We start from the raw sequence: 25,425 nt of genomic DNA, 5'->3' as shown, positions 1-25,425 counted from the left end.
TTTAACTCTGCACAATTGTATATCTTCAAAAGAAAATACTGTATTTACCTTCTCTCTTAGTCGTTCAAATGAAACCGTTTTCAAAGTGGAAAACAGTCCTAATTCATCAGAGCCGGTGATACTTCAAACATTGATAAACAGCATCTAATGAGTGTAGAGCTTATAACATTTTTATTAATGGAGCAAAATATTGCTTTTCTCTTTTAACAATGAATTCCTCTTATCAGTACGGATGCTCACATCCAGCATAAAAAAGGGCATGCATATTGCATAGTACCAATGACACCAGGCCAATAGTGTCCCTACCAAAGTTCAAATCAAACCTACGCCCTTGCTTCCAAGTTGAGGTAGCTGGACACATTTTTGACGCTCAAAATGGGTCTGAAAGGAGCATTATTATTTGTATTCCTACAAAAGGTAAATCTGTGATTTCAAATACATTTGTTTAAATCTTGTTTTTATTTTTTGCTTTGAACTGTATGTTTTTGCGTTTTTTTATTTTATTGGAATTTATTTTAATGTACATTATGAAAACGAAGACAATATTTAGTAAATATTTATTTTGGGGTCATTATAAGGGATCTCACCGTGTACGAGTTGTATTTGAATGCATCACGGAGCATGCCTAAGTTATATATCTCGACCAAAACTGCATTAAATATTTTGTATTAGTAACAATTTCTTAAAATAAATTAGTTATTCGTTGGTATACAAGTCGGACATTTTTTTTAGCCTACCATGCGAGTTGTGTTTTAGATGAAGCTGTCGTAAACCGGAAGTTATAAATATTCCCAGGGATCCTGAATGCAACCTACAGATAAACAGACAACATAAGCAGACGACGAGGTTATAATAGGGAGAAACACTTAATGCTGGCATTTGTGTAAGAGAAAGACTGCTCGTCTGCTGTATTTATTCATGTAAAAGCTCAGAGAAGACTCGGGTAAGATAAAATAATCATATATAATGATAATATAGCGCTTTTGACTTTAGCTCAAGCTTATTCTGCTGCTAAAGTTAGCCAACAGTGAAACGTAGTTGCTGCTAGCAGACCTTTGTCTTCAGTTTCTGCATCGATACTGGTACAGGCTTTGCTAATCTGTACTACTGGACTTTAATTAGCAGCGAAATTTCCATTTTTGTTCAAACTTGTTCAAACCAAGCATGTGTTCAGCAGAATTTAAACGAGTTATGCCGAAAGAACCCCAACTGTGGATCAAAATGTGTGATTTCTTAAAATTAGCTGTTTGAAAGAGTTAGATTTTGACGACGCTTGATTTTTGATATATTAGAAGAAACAAGTGATCATCCTAAACTGTTTTGTCCAACCCTGACAGGCTCACTTTACCATAATGGTGTCTTACAAGAGGCTGAATCCAGAAAATGTTCAGTTTTCTGGGGCACTTTTATCGGAAGAGCATCATCGTTCAGTTGAAGAAGATGTGGCCGTGAGTTCCCTCTTGTTTGATCATTGATCTCCTTCAGTTGAATTGAAACAAAAAAATAATGGGTCTTTCTGTTTGTTAGATTATTATCTTTAGATAATCTTACATAAAACAACTTGATTTTACACCAACCATTAAATTTTTTGTTTAATGCTTACAGTGAGAAAAATATGAGCAAATAAACCTTAGTGTTTTAAAAAATAATAGACCATCGATGTTAAACTTTGTCAAAATGGACACTATCTACTTAAAAATATATGTTTGGTGATGAAAACATTTCCAGCTGTTAAAGAGCCAATCCAGTTTGTAACAGATCACAAAAAATATTCTAAGAAGAGTAAGATAATTAAAACAATATATCAAAATCAGAAATCAAACATTAGAATGATCTATATCATTAAAGATGGGCTCTGTGTATGCACCCTGATGCTCTATCTTTCCGGTTCTTTTCCCTGAAAAGAGATAACTCGGGATAAACTGTATACATAACACTTCATAACTTATATGTATTAAATAACCAGCAGACATGACAATAGATTCTGATAGAAATGATAATCTTACTCAGATCAGAGAGATTGCTTAGAATGTACAGAAGGCAGCTGCTAACCTCCGGGCTCACCTCTCAGGAAGTGGCCCCGATTAATAATTAAAAATGCATTTTATATATCTCCAGTCTGCCACATCATCTTATTTTACATCATACATGTTAGTAGATGATGAGACATCCATGGCTCCAGCCTGATCAAAATATTACCATTCTTAGCTGAAGGGCTCTCATTCCATTTCCAAATATTTGCCACGTACAAAATGAAGATTATAACTGTATATCCGGACAGAGGAACTGTCCTAATTGGATTAAAACGTCAGTTCTGACACGCAACAGGCAGCCAATACCAGGGTGTAATAAACTCACACGTCTTCAATGATAATTATCCTAACACAGCTCTGTCACATATTCCATCCTTTATTTTCCAAATTTTTCCCACCTGAGCTGTTGACTTCAGTAGGTCTTCCAGCATTTCAAAAAGACTTAGATTTAGACAAACTTTATTGTCATTTTGTATACGCAGAGTGTACAAAAAAAACGCAAATGTTGATGCATACAGCTTACAAAAGTGAAATGAAAATGACCATTTATAAAAAGCAGCAGTGATCAGAATGCACAAAGAGTAGGAGAAAAGGAAAACCAGTTTAAAGTCAATGATGCTAAATGCATTGATATGGAAAGGTTCAGTGAAGTGCAAAATAAATAGATATGGTGCGAAATGCAGTAAAATGTTGAGTTTTGGTCTATTTAAAGTGATTATGATAATATCAGCAACATTTGTAGTGTGAATATTATGTTTTTAAGTGTGATGCCGAGACTTGATTAGAGAGGCTCTTAATATTTGCTTAAAATGATTTTATTAAAACAATTACTGTAGTATAGTAACAAATACTAGTCTTAGAAGTTTTTGCAGGTTATTTAAAGAGGATGGGATTGAATTTTCACGACAAGATGACATTAAAGTAACTAGAAATATGTTTTAAGGCTTTTTTTTGTTGTCATTAGCTTGGATACTATGTGTTTTTGTGCATCAACTAATATCCAATAGAAGAAAATTCATTCTTTACATAACATGTTACATTTATGTTACATTTTTCCCTATTTTAAGAGCTAAAAATTACAAATAAACTGTTGGTTGTTAAAAGTGGCAACACATTTCTTTTCGCAGCTATTTAACAAAAGTAATAACATGTGTTTTATTAAAAGATAATATAATATTTGCGTCTCTAAACAACTTTAACTCAGCCGGACTCAGAGCAAAATGGCTCTTTGGGTTTTAAATGTTGCAAACCACGGGTTTAGCCGTAGAACAATGTCTTGGTATGTTTGCGACTTTATCAGGTTCTTTCCATTTTCCGATAACTGTGAGATGTTCAAACCGGGGACTATTGATTCAACATAAACCCCCCTTAAACCTCCCAGTAGTTTTATGTCTGATCTTCCTGCTGTGATCCTCAGTCTTGATCAGAGGTGTTGAACCCTAATCCTCCAGCGCAACCATCCTGCTGCTTCTCTGCTTTAACAATCTTAAACTAGTTCAATATGTCAGTTGAAAAGCTAGATTGTATGCTTGCTTTATTATCTTAAAAATGCAGACAGTAATGACTGTATTTAGACTTAATATAACAGAAAACTCTTCTTATTGGGAGCTTAGTTTAGGGACAGGTGGATTCTCTTTACTAATTGAGCAACCTAGGTTGAATTTAAATGAAGTGGTTTTATTTTGGGGTATCACAGTAAAATGCCTAACTACAAATGATCCCCTCACATTTAAGCCTTGTAGCTCTAAAGTGCAAAAGACAAAAAGAAAGCATTATAGATATTTTTGCAAGCCGTTTTTCTTTTTTTTTAAGGTGCCGCAGCCAGACAACACCTCACTGCTCCCCCGCAGGCTGTCATGCTCGATCACCAAAGCTGTCCTAATACTCGGCTCCCTTCTGCTGCTCCTCTTCGGAGGCTGGCTGCTCCACACCATATACTGGCTGCGCAGTACATCCGGCCCGGCACACAGACCACCACCCCCAGTTCCAGGACAAGCTCCAGGCTCTGTATTACAAGCAGATATAAACAACACTGTGACCACTGCACGCACCAAAGCTTGCAGTGTAATCCCAGAGGCGTGGAGGTTCGATTGCTACCCTGAGAGAGGGGTGGTTGTAAACCGAGAGCTGTGCGAGGCAAGAAACTGCTGCTTCATCCCTGCTTCTACTTCCGCTAGAAGGAAATCCAGGAAAAATGGTATCCCATGGTGTTTCTATCCCCCTGATTTCCCCTCATACTCTGTGGTGTCAGTGAATGACACGTCGATGGGACTCAAAGGGACACTTGTGAAAGATGTAAAGACTTACTACCCTGGAGACATCCTGACTCTAGAGATGGAGATAAGACATGAAACAGACACACGCCTGCGTGTCAGAGTAAGTCGAGAAGTTTTAGTCATCTTAACCAACTTCGTTTTGATTTATTAAGGTTGTGCAGGATGATTCCCTGCCAACGAAGAATTTGTTATAAGATCAGGGGAATTTGTTCTGGAAAATATGTGGGGATGTATTAGGAATTTTATTTACATTTAAAGTAGATCAAGAATGTGCGAGGAGGGGATGAGTAAGGCCGTTGTTGCCTGTTTTCTTCTTACACAGCTCTATCTGTTTGTTAGCTTCTGTAATCAGTGTAAACTTTGTTCTGATATTCATTTAGCAGCACTAACCTTAGATCTGTTTTAGCAACAGACTGATATTAAGTCAGCATTTACCAAAAAGGTGTTGCAACAGACAGCTCAAAGTCTGAGCCTGCACACTACTGTGACGCTGCTGCATATCTGCCTTGTGTAGGAAGATAACCAGCCTTGCGAAAATATCACTCATCCTTCGCTTCTCTACAGATCTGACACTGTAGCATGTGATATTTATCTCCAGTTAATGGGCGTGTCCATGGATTTATTTGAAGATGTAAGACAAATACTTAATGACATCTGCATCCAAAGCTAGAGAAGCACAAAGTTAGTTTACTGCTTTTAACTGTAATGGTTTCCTTTCCCGTGGTAGAAAGGTTACAGACCCTAATCTTTAAGAAAGCAAAAACTTGTGTGATCAAAACTTAACTGCTTATAGAATAGAACAGATTGGTCATCATTGCTGAGTAAATTTAGCTGTACGAGCACCAAAGATAAATAAAGTGTGAAGATTCAAACAGCAAAGAAATATAAAGTTTTACAACATAGGATATTAATATGGTAGTTTTTTAGAAATGGCATCTTCAGATTGAAATAAACGTAAAACTAAGTCGAATCATTTAAGAAAATACAAAGTGCTGTTGTACGGTCATGCAAAGAATTGTTATAAATATAAACTGAGCCATTGGCTAATTTGGGTAATCAGTTGAAGATGGTTCCAAAACTACCTGGAGAAAACAGGGAATACTCTGTTTCTTTATGTTTCTGCCTGAATTGAAGCAGAATCCAGATGTTTACTCCATCTTCGGTGGAGCTACAGCAGACCTACAGCATGCAGAACAACGGACCTGGAATGAGAAACGGTGAACTAGGACGTGGAATCCAGAGCAGACATGTCTTTTAAAAAGGACAGCAGACATAAAATAGCGTTTTATATTAACTAACAAGATGAGAATCAGTTTGAGATCAGCATTTAACCTGCTTGTGCTTATTTGTTTTGGGCCTGTTTTTCTGCAGTTTCTTGTGGTAAATTCTCCTGCATATATTTTTCCACAAACTTCTCTAAATTACAGATAACAGATCCCTCGAGTTCCCGCTTTGAGGTTCCGATCTCTGTGCCCACGGCCGTAAAGAAAGCAGAAAACCCCCAGTACGTCGTAGAGCTTTCAAAGCAGCCTTTTGGTCTCATAGTGAAGAGGAGATCTACAGGAACTGTGCTGTGAGTCTGATGGTTTCTTTCTTTCTTTCTTCTTTTTTTTTTCTTTCTCTACATTTTTTATTTACCAATGCTTTGTTTTCCTTAGTTATGAGTTTCTCCCACCTTCTTTCTCTGTGCTTCTTAGAATGATAGAAAGAACACCATAAAGGTATAGTGGAGGATGTTCTATTTCCAGGTGGATCATCAAAATAAGTGATCCTCTTAATGGTCAATCATTCTGGTTAGATGTTTACGTAAGGCCGTCCTACGTGCTCGTCTCCATTTACACTTAACGGTGGTGAGTCTGACATAGTGGAAAAATTGCAAATCTTCTTTTGGAAAGTAAGTTTATATGAGCGATGCAAACAGCAACTTTTAAACAGAGCGTGCACAAGTAGAAAGGGCTCGTGCATGCTCTTGAACGCGTTTAATCGGCATTTTACTCTCTGGAGCAGGTACAGGGTTGTGCATTATTTTATTTTTTTTTAAGTGGTCAGGGCGGGTCTTTTCAAAAATTCCTCCACTATACCTTTAAATTAAATAAATTAGCTGTTGCTAACGCTGATGTAGAGCTGCCTTTTTCTGCTCTAGTTCAGCGTGAAACCCTGATGTTGTGCTGTCCCTTTATTAAAGTGCTCTACTGAAGCCATTTATTGCATCTAAAAATTTTGCTGGCATAAAACAAAGCTTTATCAGTTGGTACTAGTCTCTACAGAACCTGCAGAGCTGTTGCATGTATTTTGGGCAGAAATGCGTGAACTGTTTCACCCCTGCTACCTTAAAATCATTCTGCAATGATTTGGTTTCTTTTCCTTTTTCTCCAGCCTGAACACTACTGTGGCTCCTCTCCTCTACGCCGATCAGTTCCTCCAGTTTTCCACGGCTCTGCCCACTCAGTTCATTTATGGCCTGGGTGAGCACCGCTCCACCTTCTTGCACAGCGTTCAGTGGAACACTCTCACCATGTGGGCCAGAGATGTTCCTCCTATGGTAGGCCCAGTAATCATTTCTACTTTTCATCATTACAGTCTATGTGTTGTGATACTTGCTTCACAGGTTTACTCCTATAGGAATAATATGGTTAAAAAAAAGGAAGTTTAAATGTGTTTTTCTTGGTTAATAGGAACAGACAAACCTGTATGGGGTGCATCCATTCTATCTGGACATGGAGAGCGGAGGGGATGCACATGGCTTCTTCCTGCTCAACAGTAATGCAATGGGTCAGTCTGTTAGTTATCCCCATAATTCCACCAGGAATCTAGTGGATTCCTGCAATGAAAAGAAAATTAAAGCTACAGGAATAATAATTATGATATGCAGATGAATTTAAAGCTCAGCATTTCACAACAGCAAAATGCTGACAAAGTGTAGAAACTCTGGAAAAGATGAAGTTGATTTTTCACATGATTCAGTTTCATGATTCCACCTCAACTTCCCAGTTTTGTGAAAGCATAAAGCCTTTGAATTCAACATCTGATGACTTCTGTTTAGTATTCCTCCTAATAGTGGAAAGCAGACGGAGGATACATGTTTGGAAATGACGTCTTTTTAAAAAAATATATATATTTTTTAGAAATACTTTTTAAGACTTGAAGATATACCAACTGAATTGTAGGTTTTTGGAAGCTGGAATCTGAGTCCACCACCTCTGTTTAAAGTTGTTTTTTCTCTCTTTACATAGATGGCCTCCTTCACGCCCCTCTCAAACCACCTATTTTCTTTATCCAGAATGTGAACATTCTGGTTCTCAAAAGAATGTCCTTTGTCCACAAGGTGCAGGTGTACTGCAGTCTTGTCCAGACAAGGCCGCTCTCAAAAACAATACCAAGATTTTTTTACTTTATTATCTGCAATCAGTTTAATCCCATCCAAATGAAGTGACTGTCTAATCAGCTTCTTTTTCAAAGACTGGTGGAAGGGTATTACAATTGAAACCGGTACAGAAATAGTCAAAGTCACACATGTTAAAACTAATACAAACAATGCATTTATATATGCATGCCTGCCTTCATTGATCATTAGTAAAAAGCCTTAGTGTTGATTTGTGTCTGTAAGGCTCTGCTTTGAAAAGGCCAATTTAAAAGAATGATTCATTTCTAGACCAGTTCTGATTTGTGTTTGGGATCTTACTCGTACTCGTCGTCTCCTACTTTATCCGGATCCGGGTCGCGGGATCTTAGTGTTGATTTCATATGACTTCTTTATACGTAAAGTTAAAGATTTTTTTTTCTGTAGATCTGCAAATCAAAACCCCTTTTTCAGATTTGCAGTGTTGATGGTGTTTTTTCTTCTCAACCAGATGTGGTCCTCCAGCCTGGCCCCGCCATAACCTGGCGAACCATCGGGGGAATCCTAGACTTTTACGTGTTCCTTGGTCCTGACCCCAGTTCAGTTATTGAGCAGTATGTGGATGTTGTAGGTCAGTAAAAGTACTCTGATCGAGCTAAATGGCTGATAGTGCAGCTGAAAACAGTAAGATATTATAAAACCTCCTGACTTGATCACATTAAGAATCTTTTCCATGTTTTTTTTCTACCAGGCCACCCAGCCATGCCCATCTACTGGGCCTTAGGATACCACCTTTGTCGATGGGGCTATGATTCCAGTAATGCGACCTGGGAAGTTGTCAAAAACATGAGGAATTATGGGATACCTCAGGTGAAGTTGTTTGAATTTTTCATTGTTATTTTTTTTTCTTTTTTCGTCAGTGAAATTATGATGAATAATTTTCTAACAATAATCACCAATAGAAATAAACAAGTTATCTCTGAGCTTTTTGTTTTTCCTCTGGATAGCTGGGTCATATGGTTGCTTTTTCCTTTTAAGGAAGGGACTTTCACTTGATAAACTGTTAAAGACTCAGAGTTTCTATAAACCTAAACAAAAGTTCACCTTTTTACTTAATTTAAATTTAGTCTTCTGATTTTTTTTGGAAATAAAAATTATAATGGTTCACCTTGTAGAGTATGGGTTATTTCTCATTTTGATTGTACGATATGCTAGGCTGGGCTTGGATTTATCAACCAGGATCTAAATAAATCAGTAATTTTTTTTTTTCATTGATTCATGCCAACTTTAAAGTACAGTAGATATCTGTAATGCCGTGGGTCTGTTTGTTCTGCAGCAGGAGGTTCATAAGAATGCATAGCATTGTGGACATTTTGAATAAAGGAAAAGTTTTTGTGCCATCTCAGTCTACAAACCTACTTATTGATAGTGTCTGCTGTGGTTGGGTGATTTCAGGATGTCCAGTGGAATGACATCGACTACATGGACCAAGCCAAAGACTTTACTTATAATCCGACCAGCTTCAACACCCTCCCCGATCTTGTCCGCGACCTGCATGCCCACAACCAGACCTACGTGATGATTCTGGTACGTAGACATTTAGAACTGTTTATTACTGATAAGATTTGATCAAATAACTGATTTATTTTCTGCCCACAGGATCCAGGAATCAGCAGCTCACAGCCTGAGGGCTCATACTGGCCTTTTGATGAGGGACTGAAGAGAGGAGTTTTTATTAAGGACGCCGAGGGAAAAACACTTATTGGGAAGGTGAGGGGGGGAGCTGGACATGTCACGTCGCTCTGAGGTTTTCGCAACAGTCAGCTACATGCTCAGCGTGTTTGTTTGATAAGCTATCACTGCAACAAAGACAAAGGAATGCGGATGTAATATCTGTGGTTCTGAGATTAGATTGCAGTCCACAGGACATCTAGTGGGTCAGCTCTGTACTGAAATGAGCAGCATCATCACATGTTTAATGAGAGCTGAATTAGGAAGTGATAGGCCTGCTTTAAAACAAGAGGAATGTTTTTAGAAGGTTCCCTGATTCAGAGAGATCAAAGCTAGATCTGCTGTGAATAAAACATTTTGTAGCTGTTCTCTAGATCATCAGTGCTACATTAGATGGTGGGCTGAATGATTTTAGGAAAACGGGCAACATACTATTGCTGAAAATGTAGATAAGAGTTGACCTTAAAAAAATATTTTTTTAGTTTTTTTTTTCTTCTTTTCTCTCTTGTTACACAGCATTTCTGCTGCTACACCCATATATAATGTGGGCATTAAAGGCAGTTAGTCTATCCAGTGGGCCACTGTTATTATCAATAAACACAACATAAATGCATGATATTTAAAATTGAATGCATGATGTTTAAAATACATAATACTCTAAAATTCTAACTCCAAGCAGTCCCTTAGTGTTGGTATGTTCACAGAAGGTTTTTTGTGAGTGTTGTTAACCTAACTTGTGACTTTGTGTTTGGCTGATTTATTGCTTATTTTATTAAGCGATAAATGTTCACAAAAGGTTTGAATGAGGTTTTGAGCCACCAGTCTTTTTTTTTTAAGGCAACATCATTGGTGTAAGCATTTAATACTATTGGAAAGTAACATTTTAAACCACAATTCGTTAGTTTTTAATATTTAACGGCAGCCACACTGATACATGAGAATGCTGAAGGAGAATCAGGATAAATATATAAATAAATGTGATTAAAATATCTTGTTATACACTAGTTTAGGATGACGAAAATGAATCAGGGTTAAATTTCATGATCATTTCCTGCATCACTCTGGGATTGTTTGCTTATTTCAATACTACATTTATGAATGGCCATTAATAAGGTGCTTTAAATGTGTATTTGTTTCTGTAAAGATTTCTTGTATTTGTGCTGTTTTGCCATCTCTGCAACTTTTCTGCAATCAAACACATGTGATAGCTGTTTTTAGCATCAAGCTTTAACAATAACTGGTCTTTGTTTTGGCTCTCTTTGTAGAAGAATTCTAAATCAACAACATTGGAGAGGGTTTTTTCTTTCTTTTTTTTTTTTTCCATTAAAAACTTTTAAGATGAAGTTTTGGCATCCAGGCTGGATTTAGCTCAGAGCTTTAAATGAATACATGAACACCTGCACTTGCACTGTTGTTCTTTCCATTAGCTTGTTTCTAATAGCCTCTTGAATCCCCTTCGAGCTGGTCACGATGCATTGGATTTAACAACCTTTTAGTCTCCTTTATGTTTGTAGATGAAGCAGACCTGTCAGTCGTCGAAATTTAACCACAGCTTACAAAACAATGCTGTTAATAACAAACAATTAATGATTTAAGGAGTGAAGGAAATCTAATGAATCTGACCTGTTTTGTGCTTCTCTTTTAGGTGTGGCCTGGTCCAACAGCATTTCCAGACTTCTCTGATGAGGTGACACATGAATGGTGGTATGAAAACCTGCAGCGGTTTCATCAGAAAGTGCCGTTCAATGGATTGTGGATTGTAAGTTTAAAAAAAATCTATTTTAAATTCACATTATCTTATTATATAAAGTGCTTTGTATTGGTATTTATACTGTGGTAACTTTTTAATATCTTATTATACTTGTCCAGGAGGAGCGAATCCTAAAATTTTATGACTGAAAGGGATCCACTGGTTTTCCTTAGATAGAAAACTTTGAACCAATGTGACTGCATGATCTGGTTGAATTGGCTCTGTAAAGTACCTTCAGATGACATGTAATGTGAATTGGTGCTTTATGAATAAACTAAATTGACTCTTATCTAGTGTTGCACCGATACCGATACCAGTATCGGATGGGGCCCCAATACTGCCCTAAAATGGTGGTATCGGTATTGGCGAGTACCAACAAATAGGGCACGGATACCATTTTGAGAGCCATAAGTTTATTCAACTATTGTCACCCACTCCTCGTAGGCAATAAAAAGTTCTACCGGATTCACTTTGTATTAGATTTTTTCCTGCTTCACAAAGGTAGGCAGCAGCTTGACAAAGCCATGATGGCAATTATTTTACATTATTATGGTATCGGTATCAGCCGATACTGCACAGCCAGGTATCGGGTATCGGTATCGGGGCCAAAAAATGGCATCGGCGCAACACTACTCTTATCATGTTAAGCGATCTAAGGAAGATGATGATCTAAATTTACTACCAGAACCATATTGTTTACTGAATTCAGCCACTTTTACTCTGATATCCCTAGAAGTAAAATTCAATGCAACCTGCTGATATCTAAAACCGCGGACAGGTTACGGATGAAGTTAGAGGATTTTAAAGCAGGTTACATTTTAAAATAATATTTATCCAAAACAAAGTATAGAACAATGGAAATCAGTCAAGATGATGATAAGAAAAAGTTATACCAAAGTTATACCAATGGAGGTGGCAGCATCATGGTGTGGAGATGCTGGTCAGGATTAATAGATTATTGTCTGGAGATAAATAGAAGGGATTGAAGATGAAAAATAGGATTTTTATAGGATGACACCAATCAAACAAGTCAGAGTTCTACTTACTAACATGCCCAACATTGTGTTTCTCATTTTTAAAAATTTTGATTAACACTTCTTGTTTTAATTGTCTTTCAGGACATGAATGAGCCGTCAAACTTCATGGATGGATCTACGGAGAGCTGTCCATCAAACAGCCTGGAAAATCCACCTTATACACCAGGTGAAAAACATTTAACCAACCAGTGAAGCAGAAATGCAACAACATATAAACCCTCCATCCAGTATACAACATGAACATTTTTGTTTCTTCCAGGTGTGCTGGGAGGTTTGCTGAGGTCTAAGACTATTTGTGCTTCTGCACAGCAGAAACTGTCAACACATTATAACTTGCACAGTCTTTATGGACTCATGGAAGCTAAAGCCACGTCAAGGTCTGGACTTCAGAGGAAACTGAGCTGACAGTCAAGCATGTGCTTTGATTTCTGAGCTTAATGAGAGTTTTTTTCTCTCATTTGTGTTTCATTCAGTGCTCTGAAGAGGATTTTGGCAAAGAGACCCTTTGTGATCTCCCGCTCCACCTTCCCCAGTCAGGGGTTGTATTCGGGTCACTGGCTTGGAGACAACCGCAGCCAGTGGAAAGACCTTTATACCTCCATCGCAGGTCAGGAGCTCAGTCAAGCTTCCTTGTGTTTACAGAAATAGCCTGATAGACGTGCTTATAAAATATAAGTAAGGCGGTCACACATTACTCACGTCATGGAGTCATTTGAAAAAGCTGTCTCTCCACCAGGTGGCACCAAATCCTACACACTATTTCTTGTAACTCTTTTGTGATTTATCTCTCTGTTCCTCTCCTGCAGGTATGTTGACCTTTAACCTTCTCGGGATCCCGTTGGTGGGGGCAGATATCTGCGGCTTCAGTGAGGAGACGCAGGAGGAGCTCTGTGTCCGCTGGACTCAGCTGGGAGCTTTTTATCCCTTTGCACGAAACCATAATTCCCTCGATTTGGAGGTAAGGAAGGCCGATTAGAGAGAAGATGGATTTGCTGGACGCTAAATAAGCTTTTAACTGAGTCCAAGCAGCATCGCAGCCAACCTGAATGTAGTAGAAAATATCACAGTGATGATATTAAAACAGGATATGACTGATTCTTATATAATGAATATGATTTTTTTTAATTTTTTTTTATTATCAACGTTTTTAAATTATTTTCTTAAGATTTATCATTATAAGATTTTGGAGTTTTATGCAGTTTAAAAAGTCATTTCTGGGTTTATAAAGTGTTCTGTTCTACAGACAGAATTTTATTGATAATTTCAAGAATTTGTCCTCCTTAGACCTCCACATATCGGCTTATTAACTTCTGATTTAAGAAAATATAGAAACAACTTTAAACTGAAGTAATGCAAAGATGCTCATTAATTACATCATGGCTTTATGTGTAAATGAGTGATCATAGCTAAACTGGGGTTTGGTTTAGAGTGACAGCTGTGTCCTTGTGCTGCTGCTCTCAATCTCAATAAGGAACAAAGTTGAGCTCTAACTTTTTTTTCTTTCTTCATTTCTTCAGCCTCAGGATCCGACGGCGTTCAGCCCGCTGGCCCGTACTGCCATGAAACAGGCCCTGCTGCTGCGTTACTCCTTCTTCCCTTTCCTCTACACCCTCTTTCATCACGCTCACCTCAAAGGACACACAGTCGCTCGGCCTCTTATGTTTGAGTGAGCAGAACTCTGGTCTCATACTTATGTCTTGCTTTGACATATTTTCACCCCCTTAAACTGAATCCTGATTTATCTCCTCTCTATTGAACCATCAGGTTCCCCAAAGACATCAAAACATACAGCATTGACAGACAGTTTCTGTGGGGCAGGAGCTTATTGGTGACTCCAGTGTTGGATCCTGGAGTCGACTATGTGAACGGGTACTTCCCAGAGGGTCTGTGGTATGACTATTACACGGTAAGAATATTTATGCTGAAACACAGCCGTTACATGAACAATGCTAAAGCAGGTGAATAAACATGGTGCTTTCTCTCCTACCTGTGGTATTTACCCCCCCAAGGGCGACTCTGTGAGCAGCAAAGGAGAAGAACTTCAGCTCAGTGCACCGCTAGATAAAATCAACCTGCATCTGCGTCAGGGCTCTGTGATACCAACTCAGGTATTACACTCTAGTTGTGTTAAACGTGCTTCCCATGTGTGAAAATCAAGCACTTAGAGGGAAGACATGTTAATTAATGCTGACATACTAGAATATTGGAGATGTTTTCTATAAAATGCAGCAAGATTTAAGCTATTCTCTCATCCACCTGTCGGTAGTTTCTGTTAAGGTTTTCTTTCTCCTGCTCAGGAGCCCAACCTGACCCTGTGGGTGAGCAGCGGCCAGCCTCTCCATCTGGTATCAGCTCTTTCCGATGATGGTTGTGCCAGCGGAGATCTGTTCTGGGACGACGGAGAAACCCTCGACACCTATGAGACCGACCGCTACACATACGTTGTGTTCAACGTCTCCCAGGTGCCAGCGCTTCATCCACATTATTTGTCAGGGATTTTAATTGGCATATGACGGCTAATCACAGCGAACCGGAACACTGTGTCTAAGTTTGACTAAGTTTGATGTAAAGCTACTGACCGTTTGTCCTAAACTTTTGTAGAACGTGATGACGTCCAACGTGCTTCACAGCAATGTGGAAGGCTCATACATAACCATTGACTCAGCCTCATTCTATGGGGTGAAGGAGAAGCCCAGCAGAGTGCTGGTGAATTCCCAGGAGGTCCAGTTCGTCTACAGAGACAACCAGGTGAGCTCTGGTCTAATGGTGAAACATATAGTACAAGGGGCGTTCAGTAAGTAATGCCCCTGGCCCACTTCCAGATGTTTGATTGAGCTGAAATTTAGCATGTGAAGTATTTTAAATCTCTATAGATTAAGTAGCAAATAGCAGCTCTGAACTAATTGTGGTTTCTGATTTAGTGGTGTTAAAACTGAGTCAAGTCTGAGGTTTTGCATTTGAAAGGACGCACACAATGGGAGACTTTTGATCAAATGAAAGTAACTTAAAGTGATAATGTCCCATAATATAACCTTGTAAAACATTTTGCAAGGTCATATAACGGGCATGATCACCATAAGTTACTTTAATTTCATCAAAAGTCTCCCGTGGTGTGAGTCCTTTCCAATAGAAAAAGCGGATCACTGCTCGACTCTCAACAGGCTCCATTTCAGACTTTACTCAGTTAAAACACCTGTAAGTCAGAAACCACAAATAGTTCAGAGCTGTAATTTGCTATTTACTCTATTGAGATTTAAATAACGTCACACGCAAATTTTCAGCTTGATCAAACATCTGGAAGTGGGTCAGGGGCATTACTTATTGGCTCTGTTCGAAAACCTAGGACGCATCCTTAGAAGACCGGATTCGAAGGCCGATTACGTCATAGCGCGGCGCCGAGGTCTGGTCGGATTCCAAGAGTTCTCATTATGCAGCCTTAAAATGCGTCCTTCTTTTTGCCCGATTTGAAGGACGGGTCTGATGTATCCTCGGTATTCTTGGATATCCCAGGATTCATTGCGAGACCAAGCAAGCTGTGATCAGAGTAAAGGTTACTTGGCGCCGAACAGTGGTGAAAATTGCAAGTTCAGTTTAATATAATACAAGTCATTTAATAGTTCCGTCTGAGATTAATGAAAAATAGTTGTTTTAATGGTTATTGAGTCAGATATGTGGCGGCAATGTTTGATTTATCTAAAGGTTTTTATCTGTTACTGTGTAAATGGGTTTGGCTGTAATTTAAGGACAGATTCTAATAGAGATGTCCCGATTCAGGTTTTTGCACTTCCGATCCAATACCGATATTGTTTTTGGACTTCCGATCCGATACCGATACTGGCCGATACCAGCCTATCCGAGCATGTATTTAAGTTTAACTTAAAGTATTTAGCCTTAGTTGTAAGACTCATGTTGAAAAGGGTTTTAGTACTCTTGATAACATCTAGCCAGCTGAATTAGGGGAGATTGAATAAAACACAATGATTGGTAACAACAAACTTACCTGTTTATTAACAGATAAACACAAACTGGACAAAATTATGAATAGCAATCTAATATTGCACAGTGAGCAGTAAAACCGTAAACAGTTAAAGGTGCTATATTACTGTAAGTTTTAATAAAAATGCAAAACAGACAGGAGTGGAAAATAGTCTATTAACTTAGAATCAGGACTCTACTCTTGAAAAAAGACACTTTTAAAAAAAAATCTGTGCAAATAATAGTTAAACAAAAATGCCTTATACTCCCCAATGTCCTCCACACCTAGTCTCCATCTACACATCGTGCAGGATAAACATTTTCCCCGCTATCTTCCAATTCACCTGTTTTAATGCTTAGGCCGGGAGACAAACCCAAAAAGACCTGTGGGTGTGTTGAAGGTGTTCTGGAAAATACGGACCGGATTCGGGGAACACTGGCGCAAAATAGTGGAATGGATTGATTCAAACGGCGAAACTGGAAAATACGGACCAGATTTTTAAAAAAAAAACTGGATCGGCAGTCTGGATCGGCATTTTTACATTCTTTGCCGATACGCATTTCTTTGCCAATATCGGCGTCCGATACATGGATCGGATCGGGACAAGCCTAGATTCTAATATATCTGCAGGGTGGCGACTATAAATCTGATAGGATTTTTATCTTTTTATTGCTGTTTTGCACAATATGCTTAACTACGTATTTTTTGTTGTTGAATATTAGAGATTTTGCAGATATATTTTTTTATAAATACATTGTTTAGATTTACTTATATCTTTCTACCCCTTTTATAGAATAGAATAGAAAATCCCTTTATTTTCCCACAATGGGGAAATTTACAGCAGCAGAAAGATTATTGAAAATGGTCACACAAATGTGGACCTTAGAAAAATGTATAAGAATAACATAATAGGGAAGAGTTAAAATATAAAGAATACAATTCTGTAAAGTGTTTTAACAATATAAAACTGGGGAATAAATAACCAATATGCAGCTATGGACATTTTTACAGTAATGGATATTTGAAAATAGCAGCAACATCAGAGATGTGCAGAATGACAGCAGCAGGTTGTTTAACTGACTAAGGTTTCTATCATTACATTTGATCTTATTTGTTCCTGCTCCCGGTTGGAACATTTATTCCACTCTGGATTCTTGGGAGTGTAGTCTTTGTTCACTTCAAAATAAAAAATAAATAAATACCGTATTTTCACGACCATAAGGCGCACCGTACTAAAAGGCGCAGTCTCAGTTATGTGTCCCATTTCTGTATTTAACACACACATAAGGCGCACCGGACTATAGGGCGCGTTTTTTATATACAGGTACATGTCCTCTACTACCTTTAAATACCTCTACTGCGTATTTAAAAATACAGCGGGGGCAAAACTGAGTATGATTGTGCTTTGTTCATGTATTTATTACAAAGTATTAATCAAACCTGCGAGCTGGCCATGAGACAGACACATCGCAGATGACAGAGCGCTGTGATCGCTCCTAAATTAACTTAAAATCCTGAAACCTGCCGACGGAATATGTTCGCTTTTATTACCGGTATCCTGGTGCCTGCAGCTAAAATTATTTAGATGAAAAACACCTGCCAGCAGCCGCGGTGAACCCGGAGGCTACCCAGCCTAGAGGCTGCTGATGAAAGGATTTCTACTGTCGGCGCACCGCTGGTATGTGGGGGTCTGAGCGCCTCCGACAGAAATAGATAATCTGGATGAACTGACTGCAATTATGAAGTTTTCAGGTGGACTTTCTCACTTAAAAACATATTAAAACTACTTTATTCCCACTGATCACAGCAAATATAGCTGCAAGATTTAGATTATTTAGATGAAAAAACACCTGCCAGCCACCGCGCTGAAGAGGAGGAGACCCGGCCCAGAGGCTGCTGTTGAATTAAGTTTTCAGGTAGAAAAATAGAGCGGGAGCAAATATGAGTATGATTGTGCTTTATTCAAGTATTTATTACTAAGTATTAATCAAACCCGTCAAAGTCATCGTCCTCTGTTTCTGAATAAAACAGCTGCGCTAAATCAGACATGCCAGTTTCCCCTTCTTAGCTGTCAGAGTCACTTTCCGTGCAGCGCGGCTCCTCAGAAATAATGCCGGCTTTTGCAAAAGCTTGAACAACAGAGCCAGCAGACACGTTAGTCCAAGCATCTACAATCCATCCTCAAACTGTGGCGTAACTTGCCCGGCGCTGCCTTCCACTTATCCTGAAACTGTGCTCTCCGTCTGTCATCCATCGCTCCCACGCCGCTCGCAGCCTTACTTTGAACGGCCGCTTCACACCGATGTCGAGCGGTTGAAGTTCCTTTGTCAGACCCCACGGGATAACGGCGAGCACAGTATTCATTTGATTCACCTTTTTTTTCACATCGGCTGTGAGATGGGCACGCAGCGATGGTGATGCGTGGAAAAAAGCACCTGGTCTCCTCACATACACCTCCCTCAGCCACGCTTTCATCATCTCCTCATCCATCCAGCCTTTGTCATTTGCGTTAATATCATATGTCATCAGAGCGCTGTGTCTGTCTCGCTGTCAGCTCCCAGATCAGCTTCTCTGATTGGTTGATGCGGCGCGTCCAGCAGCAAAACTTCAATTTTTCCATCTCGAGCAGCAGCAGCGCGTTGGCGGTGCGTCAGATGCTTAAACGCTCCCGACGTGCTGCGCCTGCTGCTCAAAACGCGCTGCGGGACCTTTTGCTGCACCTATACGCGCGTCAACCATTGACTTTGCATGTAAACTCACTGCTTCTGCTGCACCTGCTGGGTCCGGTTCACACCGATGTCAAGCGGTTGAAAAACAGCAAGCACAGCGTTAATTTGTTTCCCCATGTTTTTCACATCAGCTGTGAGATGGGCACGCATGGAGTTACATATTAACAGCGATGGTGATGAGTGGAAAAAAAACACCTGGTCTCCTTACATTCACCTCCCTCAGCCACTCTTTCATCATCTCCTCAATGAGGTGGTCTCAAAAGTCGCAGTTACAACACACATAGGGCGCACCGCACCATAGGGCGCACTGCACATTTTGAGGGGAAAAAAAGACGTTTAAGTGCACCTTATAGTCGTGAAAATACGGTAAACAGTTTTGAAAACTTCTGTATTAATTCTTTTCCTGCTTTGTGTGTCAACATTTACGGTTGCTAAGCAACAGAGCATACGGCGGTAAAACCCGCCGAAGGGTAGACCCTGGTCGAATTCACAGCCAGAACTCTTCCGGTCTCCTTATTTTCAAGGACTTCGAAGGATCCAGTCTAGGTAGACCGCGTCCTTGGAGGAAGCGTCCTAGGTTTTCGGACAGAGCCATAGAACGGCCTTTGTAGTAGCTGTTGGGGTTTTTTCTTTTTGTTTTTTTTTTTTTCTTTTTTACACATATATCAGCAATATTTACTGTAGAAACATATTTATCTTCATAAATAGATTCTTATTTTAATTTGGAAGTTCTTTTGGATCCTGTAACATGCACAATAATGTTAGAAGACCTTATGTATAGTTACTTCTGACCAGTAACTAAGGGTGTATTTAAAGCAGCACCGTTTAGTCCACTTTAGCAGGACCATAGTTCGTTTGGCCAGGAAGTTTGGCTTGTTTAGGGAGGTATGAATGCGCAATCGAACTCTGATGCAGACCAAAAAAACAAACTCTGGTCCTCCTCAAAACCTAGTCTCAGTTGAAGCAAACTCTGGCGCGGTGCGAATAGAGATGTGATTCCAGGCGGACTGGAGACCTCTCCAAAAGCTGTAATTGTACTATAATTGAGGGATAATACAAATTAAGTTATTCATAGCTTAGAAATATGAATAATATGTGTCACATGTGACAGCCACATTTGGAGCCTTGAGTATTAAAAAAACAGTCTTTCATGATTTCATTGTTGATAGGTATTTATTTACCAAACTAGCCAAAATACAGCATAGCAATGACACTGCTGGAATCTGTTGTCATTCAATGATGTTTACATTTTCACGGATATGGAAGTCGTTTTGTGTTGTTGACTAACCATCTTTCTACAACGGTTCTTGGTGCAGTGCCACCGCAGGCGAGATGGTAAATGGGAGGGTCGAAAGGTTTGTTTCAGGTTGAAAAGTGTCTTGTGAAAGAAAACGGTACCAGATGAATATAGTAACTGCAGGGGCAAAGTCGACGCTTAAAGCCGCTGGAGTGTTTTTAAACCGGAATCTTATGGTTGATGTCTTATGGTTGGGTGAGATGGTGAACAGGAAATGCCCAGACACTGTTCTTGCTGTTTAAAGGTTGATTTATTCCCACTCTTGCTGCTTACAAAACAAAACAAATTATACAACAGCCAGCTGTGAGATGACAGCGTTTCCTCGCCAAGCGGTCAAACCGATTTGCCTTTTCTGGTAAAACACATGCCCATACAAACATCATTTCTCTTCTTTTATAGAGCTTGTACATAATGGCTTCTACAGTAACAATGTTTCAATTTTGGCCCTCAATAGATCCGAGTCTACTTATCAGGTGTGAAAACAACCTAAGAGTTTTAGCCTGTGGGAAAAAAGCGTTTCATTGGTTTGATCTGGTTTGTTCACTGATTCTATCTACAGTTTGTTGTCCAAGTCTCTTGCTTTATATCCTGTAGACTAACAGAGCATCATTATACGGATTTACAGATGAGCTTCTTTGAACTGGTTGATGCACATTACTGTCAGATGACCAAACTGATGGGAACTTTGTGTTTTCCAATGTGAGCGTCAGCAATGTTGGATATAAATCATGGGTGATCAATATGAAACCCTTGTAGAATGATGGAACAGTTCAGGTTGTTTCACTTTTTTTCCCCTCTCGTTAAACTGGTGTATTTGTCTCTTTCTTTCCCTCTCTGCAGGTTTTATCAGCTGCAAACCTGGGTCTCAGCCTCATCCAGAACTTCACCATCAGCTGGAGCTAATAATCAGACTGATAGTTTATGACAGCGCATCAGAGACACAGAGAGTAGAGAGTTTTAACATTTGGCTTCAAGTTTCAACACACTGGATTTCAACTCACAAATGCCTGTAACTGTGATGCTTCATTGTTTGGTTGCATCTTTTAAGCCACAGGAATTTGTTTTGCTTTAAGCTCAAAGGGTAAACCACCGGAGCGTGATTTTTTTAAAGCCTAAAAATCCTCTGTTCACTGTAGTTTAATAGAAGTGTTAAGAGCTGAGATCCTAACCTTTGGAATTCACTGATTTGGAAAACTAAATGCTTTATCAGTCAGAGGTGGAAGTGAAAGTTTATTTGAACTCGACTGGTCAAGTTTGAATGAACGTGCTTCCTCTTTAACAACCTTTCATCAAGAAGGGTTTCATGACTGACAGGCTAACGTTGATCCACATACTGCTAACACCGCTTTATGATTCAGACCTTTCATAATGAAAGCTTAACTCAACGGTTTGCTCTGTCTTCAGTTTGATCAGAACTACTTTTTAAAATCTTCTCGTATGCAGGAAGGTGATGTGCAATAAACAAACAGGAGGGTCAATTTCCATCCTTAAAAATGTGACGAATCTGAATGTAACTGTTTTCAGTGCGGAATGAAGTTGCGTGGATATTTCTTTTGCACTGTTGTTGCTGCAGTATTTTAAAGTTAGGGAGAGGTGCCTTATGCTTTTGTTTTAATTCCTCTAAGAGAGCGTTTGTTTTTAACTGCTTGTTGTGAGCAAGTTTCCCACTCTGGCGACATTCAGACTTTAAAGAGGAAAGATGTTTTAGGAATTAAGTGGTGCCCAGATGCAGTTTTTAATTCAGATGGGTTAAATCATGCAACGTTGATGAGACATTTATGATTTTAATGCTGATCTGAGTTTTGTTCTGATATTTTTCAGTTTGTTTTATGATCTTATACAATCAGTTTGACACATTTTTGTTAAAAATATTTTTTTTTTAAACCCCTTTTCTTTTTATGAAACGCTTCTGTGTGCATGGAAGGAATGATTTATTTCAATATAAAAGATGGAGCTATTGATGACTGTAATCAACAATTTTGATTCGGGAAATATTAGATGTGGTGTTGCATTTACCACCACTAGAGGGAGCAGTGTCTCAGTCCTTGTGTTTTTTTTCTCCACATTTTAACAGCTGTGTCTTTATATTTCACATTGTTTGTTTGTCTAAAATGCCAGTATTCTTTTAAATCAATAAAGTCAAAAGATAAATAAAACTCTCATTAATGCAACTAGCTGCTGCTTGGTCTGCCATTTAAAAGAGGAAAGCTGTGTAGATGTATGCTAGACAGGCAATTAATAATGCTCCCGGAATATAATGTGGCTGCTTCTTTCACATTTCTTCCTCTGTTTCTTTGTGTATTTCATTTAAAATGCATCAATAATGTGGTTTTAATTGGCAATTTTTTTGTGATTGATAAAATACTAAAAAAAAAAGCAAGTAATTTCCCTCCTTTTACAGAACATTTCATCTGAATGAGTTACCAGGCCAAAAGGAAATTTCAAAGCAAAGTAAATTGATGTATTTTCATTTTAATTTGAATGGGCAACAATTCGTTCAATAAATGTTCTCTTTAAAATCTGCTGAGTGCATTAAAATTAATTTTACATAGAGCCTCTTGTGTTTCATTCATATACATTATATTGCCAAATATTATAGAGCCATCATTATCATTGCTTCAACTGTTTTGGAAACTATGATGATGGGACTGGATCCCTGTCTCTGGTTCCATCAAAGGCAGCAATAAACTTAGGTGTGATGATGACCAGCTGAGCTTTAAAGCACAGGCTCCCCTCAGGGCTGCGTCCTGAGCCCCCTACTGTTCACCCTGATGACGCATGACTGCGTCCCCAGGTTCACCACCAATTACATCGTGAGTTTGCAGACGACACCACGGTGGTGGGCCTCATCAGAGACGACCACAACTACAGAGAGGAGGTGGTGCAGCTGGTGCAGAGATAACAGCCTGATCCTCAACGTGGAGAAGACGAAGGAGATCATCGTTTACTTCAGGAAGAACCAGCCTAACCATCAACAGCTTAGCTGTAGAGCTACAGTAGTTAGCAGCACCAAATTCCTGGGGGTGCACATTACAGACAGCCTCACCTGGACTGTAAACACCAACTCACTGGTCAAAAGGGCACAACAGCGCTTGTACTTCTTGCGGAGGTTGAGGAGAGCCCTCCTGCCCCCACCCATCCTCTCCACCTTCTACAGAAGCATCATAGAGAGCGTTCTGACCAGCTGTATCCCTGTGTGGTGTGGAGGCTGCAGTGCCTCAGACTGGAAGAAGGTGAGAACAGCAGAGACGATCATCAGAGCACCTCTTCCCTCCATTAAAGACATCTCATCCCAGCGCTGCTTGTCCCGAGCCTGTAACATCATCAATGACCCCTCACACCCCCACCATGGACTGTTCTCCCTGGTGCCCTTGGTAAGAGACTTCACAGCATTCGATGCAGGTCCAGCAGCTTCCAGAAAAGTTTCTTCACCACTGCCATCAGACTGCTAAATGCTGTATAAAATGGGCTTGTAAAAAAACAAACAAAAAGAACCCTGAATGTTTGAAACTAACTAATATACAGTTATATGTTTACATTTATCACTGCTTCTTACCATTTATCACTGCTGCACTTTCAGAGGTTTCAAAAGTACACACATTTGTTACTTAAGTAGAAATATAGATACCACAGTTTAAAAACACTCTTGTAAAAGTTGAAGTATCAACTTGACCTCTTTACTCAAGTAAAAGTGAAAAAGTATGTGCCTCAAAAACTACTTAAAGTATAAAAGTATAAAGTAACCTTTAAAAATCCAGCCAGATGCCACTATATGAATTTAAAGCTCAATTTTACGACTTTTTAGAAAAATTCTTTGAGATAGGGCCAAGGATGAGGGAGGTCTTGTTGGTCTCCATCTGATACGCTCTCGCCTGTGTCCAACCTTTCAGACATTTCAACATCTTTTTCTGTATCCGACATTGTAGCATGGCATAGACAATTCACCTTTGCAGTTTAAAGAACACCTGCTTGCTTCTGATGATTTCCTTTAGCTAACCAATGAGTGTTTGCGTTATATGACTCATCCAATTACACTAGTTTTCACTAGATGTGGATGGAGCCAATGATCTGCATTGGATGGAGCACATGACGGCAAATAAATATTTATAAACATTAAACCGAAGCCAAAAGTAACGAGTAATGTTTGTTTTAAAAATGTAAGGAATAGAAAGTACAGATACTTGTGTAAAAATGTATAGAGTAGAAGTCAGAAGTAGGAAGGAAACTAAGTAATGGAGTAAAGTATAGATACCTAAAAAGTTTACTAAAGTACAGTAGCAAAGTATTTGTACTTTGTTACTTGGCACCTCTGTGCACTTTACAAAAAATGAAAATATCTTGAGAGCTGTACTGAACAAAATGTCTTTTTGTAAACACTCTGTGTACACTGTGTATACAAAATGACAGTCTGTCTAAGTTTAGAGGTCATGTTACCTTCGTCTCTCGTTCTTTTGGCTTAACACTACTAAACATGAAAGATAAGGCCATACCTAACCGAACATGCTGCCCAGCTCCTAGTCTAAGGTTATCTCCCGCCTTGTCTATTGTAATGCACTCCACTGGTCTCCCAGCCTGTACAGCAAAACCGTTACAAATGATCCAGAAGGCAGAGGTGCACCTGGGCTTCAACCAGCCCCAAAAATTCTCACGTCACCCGTCTGTTCATTGAGCTTTACTGTTTACCCCTGGCTGCCCACATCCAATTCAAGTCCCTGATGCTAGCCTACAATTTGCTCAAGGGTACAGCTCCTGTCTACTTGAACCCTCTAGGAAAAGCTTATGTCACTCTGATCGTCAATGGTTTTTCGTCTAGCAGTGCCTACTGCACGCTTAAGACAATCCAGACTGTTTTCATATGTTGTTCCAAGATGGCAGAAGGTTTAGAGGTTTCCTTGCTTTAGCACAGCTGATTATAATGGTTGCAGTAGACCAAAAGCATGTTATTCAGCTTTCAATTAAAATCAGCTGTGCTGGAGCAAGGAAACCTCTAAAACCTGCAGGACAGCGGGCCTCGAGGACAGAGGTTGGGGATGCCTGCTCTAGAGAACTTACTGTAATATTGATGATAACTGTAGAATTGTGTCTAAAATGTCTGCTAAATGCATAAACATAAACCTTTACCAGCCACCAAGGGGAGCATTTGATTTTTTCCTAGCACCTGCAAGGTCAAAGGTGTTTGTTGTAAAGAGTGAAGCTGCTCTGGAGGCAGATGTGTACATCTAAAATTCATGAAATTTGAAAATACGTCAAAACCCC

General features: G+C 39.2%; 1 protein-coding gene across 2 annotated transcripts; it reads left to right on the top strand.

Annotated features, from left to right (window-relative positions):
- The first annotated feature begins 805 nt into the window (after window positions 1–805).
- si:ch73-12o23.1 (lysosomal alpha-glucosidase) lies at window positions 806–22,692 on the top strand. 2 transcript variants are annotated; one of them, XM_038286873.1, is made up of 21 exons: window positions 806–943; window positions 1,338–1,448; window positions 3,846–4,409; window positions 5,737–5,882; window positions 6,686–6,851; window positions 6,985–7,081; window positions 8,161–8,280; window positions 8,401–8,519; window positions 9,105–9,236; window positions 9,309–9,419; window positions 11,026–11,139; window positions 12,249–12,333; window positions 12,427–12,544; window positions 12,641–12,774; window positions 12,974–13,125; window positions 13,685–13,833; window positions 13,932–14,073; window positions 14,177–14,275; window positions 14,465–14,629; window positions 14,769–14,915; window positions 21,010–22,692. In XM_038286873.1, the coding sequence occupies exons 2-21, from the start codon at window positions 1,353–1,355 to the stop codon at window positions 21,070–21,072; spliced, it is 2,919 nt and encodes a 972-aa protein (XP_038142801.1). In that variant the 5' UTR covers window positions 806–943; window positions 1,338–1,352; the 3' UTR covers window positions 21,073–22,692. The 2 variants fall into 2 exon arrangements, with proteins under 2 accessions (XP_038142801.1, XP_038142800.1); XM_038286872.1 differs by lacking the exon at window positions 21,010–22,692 and adding an exon at window positions 14,979–15,035 and having other exon boundaries at window positions 14,769–14,948.
- Window positions 22,693–25,425: the final 2,733 nt, after the last annotated feature.

Source organism: Cyprinodon tularosa, unplaced genomic scaffold, assembly GCF_016077235.1.
Source record: "Cyprinodon tularosa strain WSP-4 unplaced genomic scaffold, ASM1607723v1 ctg231, whole genome shotgun sequence".
In the NCBI taxonomy this organism is placed as follows: Eukaryota; Metazoa; Chordata; class Actinopteri; order Cyprinodontiformes; family Cyprinodontidae; genus Cyprinodon; species Cyprinodon tularosa.
The sequence above is the reverse complement of the archived record's forward strand: the minus strand, read 5'-3'. Positions and strand labels throughout refer to the sequence as shown.